Consider the following 12,951-nt stretch of genomic DNA (forward strand, 5'->3'; position numbering starts at 1 on the left):
AAATGAAAATGCAAGTAAGGCGAATACACTGACTGTAATTCTTAACAACAAGCAGTACTTGCCATACTTCGGTCAAGTCTGCTTGGTAAATGACATTGTGCATGTTTTACCTCACCAAGCACAGGCCTTCTTACCTGTGCTATTCTGCAGTTTGCAGGAAAGAGGCAAAGGAAGAGGAAATCACAGTAAGCCCTGCCTCTTACATTCATTCATATTCAACCATTCATATACTTTGAAATTTTTAAGCAGCTAAGCTTTGACAATTGTCTAACAAATAGCAAATTAATCTACTTTTATCTCTCTACTCCCAATTTTATAGGAAATCCTCATGAATTCTCCTGTACTCCTGCACTGACAATTTTGTATAAACCTGTCACTTCTGTTTCCAAAAGATAACACCTTAGCACTGCAGCATCCATTCCTTCAAGCTGAAAAGACATTCATAGTACCTCTACACATTTTTGTACCAGCTTTTCAGTCTGACAATGAAAATGCATTATATTTCAAAAACCCTGTTATTGAACTGAACATGAGTGAGTCTAATGATGGCGAATTTCGTTTGCATTTCTTGAAAATAACACATCAAGGTGAGACCCATTGCCTCAAAGTGACAGCCTGGAGGAGGATTCTGTATAGGTTTTTTTGGTGACATAGAAGTGAGTTCCATGTAGTCAAGAATGATTGTAACAGCAGCACATACAACTCACATCATGGTGTACTCCCTTTCACTACAACTGTCTGTCCTTCTTTGCTTCCTTCCTCATATGAAGCGTAACTTTTAATGTGAAAACGTGTCAGTCACATTACACATCCTTAAAAATAACCAGCTCTCTATGGCCATTTCTCATGGGACTCTTGCAAGCAGATCCCTAAAGTCACAGACTGCATTCCTGAACTCTGGGGCTGAGATCTATTTACCCAGCTCCCTCCTCTCATGATCCTGAATTCAACCATCCTACAGTCACTGGAGGAAAGTCTGCCCCCAACCTTTACATCTCACATGTCTGTACCTATGAAGTACTGCAGGACTGCATCCCCTTGCCAGCTCCTTGATCTCCTGGGTCAGGAGTTTGCTATCAGTGCATACCAGAAGCCTCCTAGCTACTTACACTGTGAAAAGCTACTGGACTGCTTCTAGCCGGATAGCGAGATCAGCGCAGGATCAAGGCGCCTCGGGCGAGCAGTCTTGGGCCGGGCAGCTCAGCCTTCCACAGGCCGGGTGTCCAAGCCCTAAGTGCCCTATAGCCTTGGCTGCCTTAGCAAGCTCAGTGATTATCAGCTCTTAGTGATTTTCAGCTCTTTTATAGTTTCAGCTCTTAGCTTGCTAAGGTGCTCTGGCTGGCAGTGGCTATCATGAATGCAGACAGGGAGAGAGGTTCTCCCTTCTTCAGAACCTTCTTCAGAAGGTTCTGCCTTCTGGCAGCCCGGTGGTTCCACAGTGGTTTTATTTGGAGGGTCTGTGAAGGGTTCCAACAACAGCTGTTCTGCCAGAATGGGCTAAGGTAGCCTCTTATATAGGGTTGGGGGGCTCAGGAATTGACCAATTGTAAGGGTTAGGGAGAATGGCCTATGGGGTCACAGAGAGATAAGCTAGGCCGGGAGGACCGGAGTGAGGACTTCAGGCATAGCTGCTATGACTTAGCATTCCCTTTATCTCCAAGCCTCCACACGCCATGGAGCTCTAACCATCTCAGCGTCTGCTACATTGCACCTTACTGATTTGTCTATTCAGCATCTTACAATCTCTTCAGAGGTTAAGGTCTCTCATGAGGAACAAGGCCTGTGAATACACTGATCCTTCCAATTATTAGGGAGACCTCATATTTTTCCTGATCAAGTGGCTTTTAGCAGACAGCCACAACAGCTGTTCCCACACTGGTCTGTCTGCTAACCCTGATTCATACTCCCCCAGGTGGTTCTACAGCAAAGCTCCATTGCATTCTCACTGCTCTCCCACATAAAGGGCAACTTCCCCCCTTGCCATCCAGCTGGTTCTTCCTGAAGAGCCTGTACTCATCCACCACAGCACTGCAGTCCTGAGAGCTGTCCTACCACCTACACACAATCCCAACCAGATCCTAGCCCTGCAACAGAGAGCAGACCTCTGACGGCTCCCATACTGAGTGTTAATGTGATGGCATTCTGGAGTCACTCAGTCATGACGGTCATCCAGAAAAATCTATGAAACCTTCCCCTGCAAAGCCTACGGAAATGCAACTCAACCAAAGGCGAGCAATCAGCACTATTTGACAGATCTGAATTCCAGATACATCATCTGGCTTTCTATTAACAAGCTTTAAGATCAACTAGAAGCACTAGAAAGCATGTGACGTGCAAAACCTATGTAAACATTACACAGTTCTGCTCTGGCTTCATAAACACACTGTTCTCCCATATTAGGCCACAGGCACTGAGATGACTGAGGGCAGTCAGGCAAAGACTTGCCTTCTCACACCACCCTTAAACCAAGACTGTTTTGCTGTAGTGATCCCCAAAGCAAAGCTGGGCTTACGCACTCTACGACGAGTGTAATTGGACACTAAGTCTGCTAAGTCTGCTTGCTTGTCAGAACCTTACTGGCAAAAAATTATGTGTTAAAAAAAAACCTGATAATAAACTTAATTTACAATATATTGATTCCTAGTTTGCCCCTCTCTCGGGAATTCTTTAGAAAGTAAGCCCACTCCTCAGCTGTTCCAGTCAAGTGCTTACCATACTCCTAAAAAGAGATTTCACTGACATGCAACATCGGCTTTTGATGACAACCACACCATGTTGTGTGCAGGCAAAACATGTTCATCTTTCCACTATATTCAATCAATTGAAGTCAATTAGTAGATCAATCTAGCTTCTGCAATTTAAGTTAAAAATGCAAGAAATAAAAAAAAAACTATAGAAAAGGGCATAAAATCAATTACTTCTAAGAAACTGAAGAAACTAATCTGAAACATTCAAATTCCTGTCTACACACATTCCTGTCTACTTCCTCTCCTTTAAAGGTGAAACATATTGTGGTAGTGCACTTCTCCATATCGTATCAGCCTAAACTAGCTTTTGTGATTTTTCCTTAACTAAAATAACCATTAATTAAAAAAATAAAAACATGATGGCTTCAAAAAGAGTAAATAAATTGACCAGTTATAGAGTGCTAAATGTCAAATTCAGATCACTCAACAGAGGTTCAAGTATGCCCAGTGAAGCATCAGTTTAGTGCAGACACATTTATCTTTGTGTTTTTATGGCGACCAGATACAAATAACTTATTTAAAAAACCTAATTAAGAATTATGTACATTAATATCAGTTTTGCATTTCAATCTTTAATAGTTTCCAAGTTGCTGATTTAAGAACAGTGTACAAGAAAACAAATTCTTTCTTCTGTTGGACAAAAGATACACCTATTAAAATAAATAAAAGCTGAAATCTGAAGTCAAATGGAGCTAAAGAAAATGGCCACCAAAGTAAGGAAGCTGCTGCATGGATCCAGTGAGGCAAGACAAAGATCAACTCTAAAAGGAAAAGAACACATTAATATTACTTTTGTTTGTTTTTTAAAAAAAATTCTTTACACTATTAAGGAAAAAAAAAATAAGATTGGGCATTCAGAAATTCTGACAAAGCAAGAATAAGCACTTGCTCTCAAGCGTTCCCTTACTAACATAAAACCCCAAAGATCTCTGTCTTGCACTGTTAGTGGTGGAGCAGGGCATCTCAGACATTATCCATGCCAGGGACAACTGCTGTCACAGCACAGACCCCAGCTCTCAGCAGAAGATGCTGTACAGAGAGACCTCGAGGACACACCCAGACTGCTCAGAGTGCAATCCCTACGCAGATCATCAAGGGAAAGCTCTGGGTTTGACACTGCAGGCTATTTCCTGAGCCAGCAGCCAGCCAGCCCCTTCCAACTACAACCTGCCTTCCCTGGCTGCTCGAGCCTGGGGCTGGGCAAGCGCTGCCATGACCTACCACAGAGAGCTGGACCTCTGCCCTCGGACACAGCCGCCCCTCTGCCCCTTATTCCTTAGCCTGGGATGGGCTGTGAACAAGCGTGGGAAGCGGCATTTAGTTGGCTCAAGCAGCTGTTGTGGGCATCCTCCCAGAAAAAACAACAGACTGGAGAGAAGCCGATCAAACACCACCATTGGACTACTCTGGCTTAAATGAAGCCAGGAATTCAGTGCTTGGTTCCATCTCGCTCAAGCAAAACAGAGAGCAACAAACACGCCAGTGTGACAGCTCTTTTCCTGACATCCAGCAGTGAAAGCAACAAGAACATGTTAATCCATCAAAAACGGTCCTGAGATTCACCACATGGGGAACTACTCACAAACGGATTTTTAAGCTCACCTTAAAGATGACTACATTGTCAGACAGAGCCAGTCTGTGGCTCTATTTTCATCAGTAAATTAAGTGAAAATTGAAAACCAGCCAAACAGCATGCAAGCTGCAAAGTAACAAATGTTGAGGTAGTGACTTTAGACTTAGTATCAGATTTGTCACCTCTAATGACAAGCTGCACTCATTACTTTTACAAACCTTTAAAGGTACAAATTTGGCTCAATCTAGTAATATAACAATACTGATAAAAAAATAACCTAATAGAGCAACAGCCATATAGGAGCCACAAAAGCAAATTTTAGAAAGAACTTTAAAGTGACACAACACCTACTTTGCTGTTTCACAGAACATTTAAACTTGCACAGAGTGAGAAAATGCAACTGTGACACTGAAAATATTATTTAGTTTTTTAAATGTCATTAATGCAATTCCACATGCCAACCATTACACATTTATCTCTCCACTTTTTGGAAAGATTATAAACTGTGTAGAGCTCTTTCTTATTAATAGCATGCTTATATTAACCAAAGCAAAACAGATGTCTCATAGTGCTGATCTTCAGCTAAGCGAAAGCACCAGCTTCTGAGGCTGGAAAGTCCAGGACATGCATCTTGATCTTGAGGAGTCTGCCACCATCACAGACACACCAAGAGACTGCTGTCAACAGATGAAGTCCTGCCCTTCCCCATAACCACGACCCTCGCACGCACAGCTCCCAAGCACCTACTGCACCAGCCAGCTCTGGGAAATGATATTACTGAGCATTAATATAATGAGGCAGCAGGCTGAGCCAGATTTCAGAAGCTGCCCATACTTCTATGTCAGATGGGTATGACTGTGCAATTGCACATCCAAATGTAAATTTAATCCAAGATGGCAACCAGCAACGCTCTTCTGAGTTGCCAGTGGAGCAATGACTGAGTAAAAGTATAATATCCAATGAAATAATTTATTATTATTTTTATTGGCTTTGCTTACATTTCTTCTGTCCCAGGGCAACCTTTCTACAAAAACTTAATCTGAGCCTAAGCTAATATACATGAACAGCCTAAACTGAAAAACTGTAAATAAAAGCAAACCCACTTGCTTCAAATGTTTTGAAGCAGAAAGAGAAGTATTTTATTTTGTGGTGGTTTTAGAAAAATAAAAACGTGGCATAAAATGACCCATAAAAATGCGGCAAATTGTTCTTCAGTTTCAAAAACTGCATTCAAGGACAGTGGATAACAGTGTGAGATATGAGTGCTCCCAAGGCAAGGATAATTGGAGTTTTAAACATAACTTATGTTCTGTGATATTCTGAAATTAATCTCAAGAGTTCAGAAGAATAATTTCATGTGATGGAAAAAATGCTTTGACAAGCTCTAGCTTTTGAAAGAACTTTCAAGAAAAGGTTAAGTAAAATATGAGATTTCACCTATGATTTAGCACTTCCCTCCACTCCCAGTACCTTCTGAAATACAAACAAGATACAAACCATTTCCAACAAAGTCAGGAACTAAACAAATTTTATTAAAAAAATCACTAGTTTTTTCAGCATTCTGCTGTTGTCTGTAGATACTTTTCTCCTACACCTGTAATTAAAGTGCCTGAGCTTACATAATACAGCAAGCATAGCTGGTCTTGGTAAATTAGCACACAGCCAAATCAATTGATAGCTGTGCTGCCGATGATGTGCAGTCTCAAAAGCAGTCAAATGCCCAGCTTACTCAAAATTAGGGCAAGCTCTTCCCTCCTGGAGAGGTAACATACCATTGTCCTGAGAGCTGGAATTCCAGATAAGGCATTATTTGATAAACACTGGACACCATGTTTCAAATTTCAAAGGCATTTATAGTCAGCAAAGAATGCAGAGTGAATCAAAGAAAGCTCTTGGGATCTTAATGCCAAGTAATGTCCAAATTTAGAGACTTGATGAAGTCACTAGGCTCAAGAACAGGGTCTGATTACTGTAAAATCTACTAAAGACAGAACACAGGTATTCTGTGAAAATTACTTCAGTTCTCCAACTGTTCCAGAACGGATAAAGAACAATGGCTAGTTTGTGCTTACTCCTATTTAAGCACTCAGTTACCTCTAGAAAAGTAGAGCATGGAAGACTTAATGACTGTGTTGTATAGTTTTTCAAAACAGGTATTTTTTAAAGTAGTATGGTTAAAGCAGCTGGCAAAATGCAGTAATGACAGGCCTACAAAAATGCTCTGATTGCAAGCTGTAACTTCATGAATTCCAAGCTGATATCCATGTTATGATGGGTAACATCAATTGATGAAAATGATGCTATCATTTCAGAAAGCAAGAACGTTTCCATTAATTGAACCGGCACAGGGTAAAGTTGAAAATACCCAATCAGCAAATTCATACCTAGTTTTCTTCACCGCACTGAGCATTTCCCTAGCACGATAAGCGGATCTCAACACCCACCTTAGCCATCTGTTAGCAAAAAGAAAAAAGGGCTCCTGGCAGAGATGCCCGCACGCTGCGCCGCACCCAGCCCGCAGGGCCCCGGCGAGCGGGCTCGGAGCGCGGCCGCCTCAGGGAGGGGCCGGCGGGGCCGCTGCGGGAGCGGAGCCCGAGACAAAGCGCGGGGAGCCCGCTCCCGCCGCCGCCCGGCCCCGCGGGCTCCGCTGCCTCCCGCCTTTGTCCGCTGCCCCCTCCCGCGGCGCTCGCCCGCCTCAGCCCCGCCGGCCCCCAGCACTGCCGGCCGCGGGGGCTCCGCGAACGGGCGAGGCGGCGCCCGGGCCCCGCTCCCACCGCCGCCACCGCCCGAACACGCCCCAGCCGCAGCATAAAGGACCCGCCTGGCCTCGGGCGCCCGCCGGCTGCCCCGGCCCCGCCGCTGCCGCTCACCTTCCAGCCCCTCCATGGCGCGCCCCGACCGCCGGCTCGGGCTGGGCTCGGTTTCCGACCGCCGCTGCTGTGGCAACGCCGCCACCGCCCGGCCCGCCAACAACCGCCGCTCCCATTGGCCGGGCGGGCGGCGGCCCCGGGCCCGGCCCAGCCGCGCCCCGCCCGCCGCCCGCCGGGCCCGGGAGATGTCACCCGCCCTTAGGCTGCGCCCTGGTTGGGTTCCCGAGGGAGCAGGACACCGGCTCTGGGCATCCCCCTGCAAAAACCCGGCGTATTCTGACTCAGGTGCGATCTGACAGGTCCTGAAGCCCATACGTTGAGGCTATGCTGTGATCAGGGATCTCCTTCCATGAAATGCAGGATCACAGAATCGTTAGGGTGGAAGGGACCTCTGGGGATCATCCTGTCCAAACACCTGCCAAGGCAGGGTCACCCAGAGCAGGTGATATAGGGACGAGTCCGGGTGGATTTTAAATATCTCCAGAGAGGGAGACTCCACGACCCTCCCTGAAGACGAAGACCAAAGCGAAGCAGATAAGGAGAAATTGCCGTGCAGTCGGCAAAGCATGCAGCGTCTCTGGATGGATATGGGCAGCAGCAAGGATGGTGCCAGGGTCCCTCCACCCTCAGCACCCCGTAGCTGCACAGATGGGTGCTGATGTGTGGCCTTATCGGGTCTCCCCTTGCTCATGAGACAACTAGGACGACTGCAGGAAAAAACACAGAAAAAAATGCTTTCAGTTCATGTCCTGAAAACAATTGCAGACAATGCGTTCCTGCACCCTTTTCCCCCGGTACTTTCTTAACTGAAAGAGATGCTGATAAAACAATAGTTAACTTGATGGAATCTCCTGCTCCAGGATAACATCGGAGTATTTTTGGAAAATAGTGCTACTAAATTGCCGTTGGCTAATGAATATCAATAATGCTTGATACATATGGATATTTTTTGGCTCTTTTTACAAAAGGTCTCCACATTTTTAGCAACCAAAGCATTTCAATATTTCTTTCTTCAAGCCATTATTTTTGAATTACTTCTTAAGATCTTTTATTTGTCTTGTGGCAATATGTCATGAGCAACTAATGAAGTTTTTCTAAAGTACAATAAATCTTATAGAAATTACTGCTGTCTTTTCAGGCACATGCAAATAATTTCTCTGCTATACAAGTTTGTTGATATAGATTCACTTGTCCATAGAATCACAGTTACTGCCCTTATCACAGCATCTATGAATGCAATGCAAAGAAACAAATACATAAAAACTACATTAAATCAGAAATTATAGTCATGTTGTCATTTCTGCATCCCCTTAGCACAGAACAAATAGATCCAGATGCTGCATGCCAAACAGCCAGCATGTAAATCATGACTAATATATGATTAAAATCATCATTTGAGACCAAAAGCTTGGGTACATATGGTAGTTGCAGCTGCAATTTTTTTTCTAGTTAATTAAGTAAAAGTACATTTCAGATTTGCCTTTGGTCACTAGAGCTTATGCTTATAAAATTATAGGCCATGCCAGAAGTAACTAGTTTGCCACCAACCTGCAAATTTCTAAACTTTGCAAATGATCCTTTAAATCTTTGACACGGAACTTAAATAAGCCTATAGCTAGTAAGCATTTCCTGATAAACTTACCATTTGGATAGTGTACCAGAAGGGCACTTCCTTTCATGATATTTCCACATGTGGATTGCAAATTCAAAACCAGAGGAGAAGAGGTTGTCAGTTTAGTGAAGGGTTTCCTATTAGAGGTGCATTTTGTTTGGTTTTGTTTATTGTTTCTCTTTGAAATTTCGGGTTACTTTTGTTAAAAGCAGGGGCCTATGTATAACAGGGGCATAATAACTTCAGGCCACCTACTTTTAAGTGTCTCCAGTGTGATGTTCACGTCTGAGATAACTGTCAACTTCCTCAGCACAGTCTGTAGAGATTTGTCTCTGCAGTTGATGTGGTCTGCTTGGCCATCTTGGGATCTGCTTGGCCAAATGCATTGTCTGTCAGGGTAAGAGACAAGTGAATCATCAATACCTGCCTCAGAGTAGGATTCTGCTGCAAAACTAAAAGGTCTTTTGGCTCTTGTGGCTGGTGTCTGAACATGAACTGTGCAACTGTAACTGTGGACAGCACACTCTAAAGAACTCCTGATGCTGAAAAGGAACTGTGGTGTCTGTATGGGGAGCAGGAGGCTAGTCCTCTGTGATCACAGCCACTGCGCTACATGAATGCTTTCACAAATTTACCTTCATACTGAAAAAAAACCAAGCCCATGTTTTCCTTCTGTGTACCTACTGTGCCAAACTCAAGCCTTTGATGCATTTACATTCCCATAACATTTAGGATTTTTTTCCCAAACCATATGCTAAATGTATTAATTGCTAGTTAGCATCATGTATTCTTGTGCCAAAATTTATTTCTGGCTTATGTATTTTATTGTTTATCTCTTTGATGCATTTATAGGGAGCTAGCATCCATTCTGTTTCAGCATTTGGCTTGTTAGCCTAAACAAAATAGAGCTCTTCTGCACTGTCTTCAGAAGCTATGCTTTCCATTTCCATAGCCACCGTGGTACCCTTTATTGGGCCTGTTCCATGCTAGTTCATATTTCATGTCTGATCAGACATGAACTGTCCCAGACAGGTGATCTTACTGCATCACTTAGACCTCTTTGCCTCTGCTGGGAATGTTTCTATGAATACGTCCTAGGTTACCTTTGCTATTCTATGGTAAGCCTGTAGGCACCAGTATGTATTTAGCTCCTCTTCCATATCAGTTGTTTTGTGGAGGCAGCAATGATGATAGAAATTTTTGCCTCTAAAAAGTAATGCAGTGTGAAGAGCTTCCATCCGGAGTGTTCAGAGTCCTGAGTGTCTCTGAGAAGAATCAGGAAAACACAGCCCTAAATGCAAAAGCTGTATCTTCCTTACTCAAACTTGTTTCAAATAATTGAAATGCAAACACTAGCACATGTATGTTTACCTGTGCCTATACTCCAGAAGGAGTTCCAAAGAAGAGAAGTAAAAGTCAATCTGAGGTTTGCTCAGATATTAAGCAGGTGACACAGTTTCTAAAAATAGTCAGGTCTCCTTCTGCTGGCCAGTAAAGGGACAGTTTTTCATTTTTTATTGATAAAAAAAGAGATAAGTTGCAAGAGATAAATGATTAGTGTGTGATATATTAGAAAAACCCATTTTCCCTATGGTTTGTGGGCATAGATAAAAGTTACGGGTTAGTCTAGATCATTGGTTACATAAGTCAGTCATTTTCAAGTGCCTAGAGACATGGGGTTGTGGTCTAAGATTTGAAAGTGTCCTGAATTTCAAAACTTAGGGAAGCAGTGGCACCAAATCTTTCTGCCAGAATCTGTCAAAGCCTCTTGCAGAAGAACTGGAGGACTGTCCTCACAGGTCCCAGATGTACTACTGAGATGTAAAGTTGTCTTTACAGATATTTATGGCTGGCACAGCCTGACTGGCAGCAATAAACTCGACTCATTTCCTATGCGTAAGCCCTGTTTGTCATGTAACCACTCTTGTTGAGAGATGCCTGGAAAGGTAAAGGATATATTTGGTAAAATGTAATGCAAAAAGCTCTGACATTTAGAAATAGTCATATGTCCAACAGTCACTCCAGATAAAGGGGGTTTGCTGTAGGAAATGGGCTATGAGTCTTACAAGCAGTTTAGACAGGCCAAGAGGAGTTGTGGAATAAATATGGCTTCCTGTATATATCAATATAGAAAACTCCCTACACTGTACTATTCCAAATCTTTAGTCTCTTTAGAAAAAGACTCCAGAATCCAGAGTTTTAACAATACCTTGCCCCTGGTTTCTGCGAAGCAGTGCAAATAATTTCTTTGGGGTGGAAATGTCAAAAAACTATTAAGTCCTGTAAAATGATCAGAATTTCATTAACATTTCAAATGCTCTTTTTCACCATTTGAATCCCTGTCACAATGACTAAAATCTTTATAAAAAAATCAAAACCTTTCCACTATCTTTCATGTTAATAATGAACACTGGATAAAGAAGGATCTCCCAGAGTGGTATTTTAATTAATACACTTTGCACTGTAACTACCTTCTGGGAATTCAGATATGCTTGCACAGGGGGACTTTAAAATTTAAATATTCCTAATAAGCTTTTTCTTACAGTTAACGTTAATTGAGGACTACAGACAAGAATGATTACTCTCCTACTAAAATAATTCCTCAGTTGAATTCCTGCAAGAATGCCTTTTGTTCTTTTGTGGGTTATAGTCACAATTTATATTCAGGAATGGAGTATTTTGATTTTGCTATCAATCTTTTTAGCTACCCATTTTTCTTTTCAGTACAGTTTTATAGTTTTGTTTGCTGTGGTTGTCCCAGATTAGACAGAAGGAGACTGGAAACCACCATAAAACTTGGTAAGCAGTACTGGAGTAAACAGTTTTTGCTCTCTCAGAACATGAATTGCTCAATTTATAAAGCTGAGTCTAAACTGAAAAAAATAAGAGTAAATGAGTTATAGTAGTGCCCAAAAGACAAAGAAGTTATGAGTTTAAATTCTAGTTGCCAGCTGCTGGGTTGATCTTCTCAAACTGAGTAGCCTGTAGTAGAAGGAGACCAGGGACTGTGATTTTATCACTAAATGTAGTATCTCTGCTGGTTTCTTATTTCCATATACTGGATTTTGCAACCTGCATAACAGTCTTTATATGTTGGGATGTTATCTTTTACAGTTCTACTAACAGGGTAGTTCATGAAAAATAAGAGGGCAATTCAGAATACAGAATATGTAAGCCAAACCAATTGACTTTTGGTAAATCCCCTGGACTGTGTTTATTTTCCAACACACTTCCATGCTTCAGCTTGCTGGTTTAGGTCACAATCTGTTTCATAAGGCACAACACAAGCCAAAAGTGAGAGATTACTGAGAAACAAAACAATGCTGCAAAGTTGATTTTGCAAAGCCAGGGTTCCACAGAGCACTTTATGTGTTTGTTTTTCCTAAATGCCCACATAGAAGATGGACTTTGCTAGGTAGACATGTAAAACTTGGGTGCATCTGTGTATTCTATGACCAAATTCTATGACACACCCAGCTAGTGAAATACTCTGCTCTTCTGGAACCCTCTAAATGCCTTGCATGGTGAAAAAAATTAGGTTTATACATATGTACCATAATTCGTTTGATGAGATGAGGTGATTTCACCCTTCAAAGCAATTTTTAAAAATTAATAAATTAAATGGCTTTATAAATTAATCTGCATTTATATTGTAATTTGATAGTTTATTCCTTCACTATACAGAGGAACAGGTCATATTGGATCATGGTAAGACTAGGAATTATGGCTGAACTTAGATTTTGTTTCAGAATAAAATATTCTGAAGGGATAGAAGGAAAAGTTTCCTTTTTTTATTTTTCACCTAAGATACTCAGCTTCTTTCCCAGAATGTGATCTTGTGATCCATCTATTCTTCAATAAAAACGTGGACAGATTATGCAGTGCACATCATCCCTTATCACATTGTGAGACATGACTGAATTTGCACATTTGCAGTTCTTTCAGAATACATAGCCATGGATATGCCAGTAGAAGTCCTTCTTAAATAATTTTTAGCTAATCATTTTGCAAAGAAAGAAAACACTGAAGTTTCATCTAGTTTTAGATGAACATTTAGTTTTGTCTAATACAAGTATCATTAAATTGCATGTACTTTTACTTCAGTTAAACAAAGAGCCCAGTCAATGAATTCTCCAGGCCTGTTCTAGT

At 42.0% G+C, this 12,951-nt stretch overlaps 1 protein-coding gene across 1 annotated transcript in view; it reads right to left on the minus strand.

Annotated features, from left to right (window-relative positions):
* The window catches only part of ZC2HC1A (zinc finger C2HC-type containing 1A), a 35,364-nt gene extending 28,087 nt beyond the window's left edge, over window positions 1-7,277 (minus strand). Inside the window, exon 1 of the mRNA XM_084215801.1 lies at window positions 7,191-7,277. Coding sequence (XP_084071927.1) covers window positions 7,191-7,206 — 16 coding nt within the window. The 5' untranslated portion in view covers window positions 7,207-7,277. The remainder of the gene's footprint in view (window positions 1-7,190) is intronic.
* Window positions 7,278-12,951: the final 5,674 nt, after the last annotated feature.

The sequence above is a fragment of the Fringilla coelebs genome, assembly GCF_963513975.1.
Source record: "Fringilla coelebs genome assembly, chromosome: 1".
Lineage (NCBI taxonomy): Eukaryota > Metazoa > Chordata > Aves > Passeriformes > Fringillidae > Fringilla > Fringilla coelebs.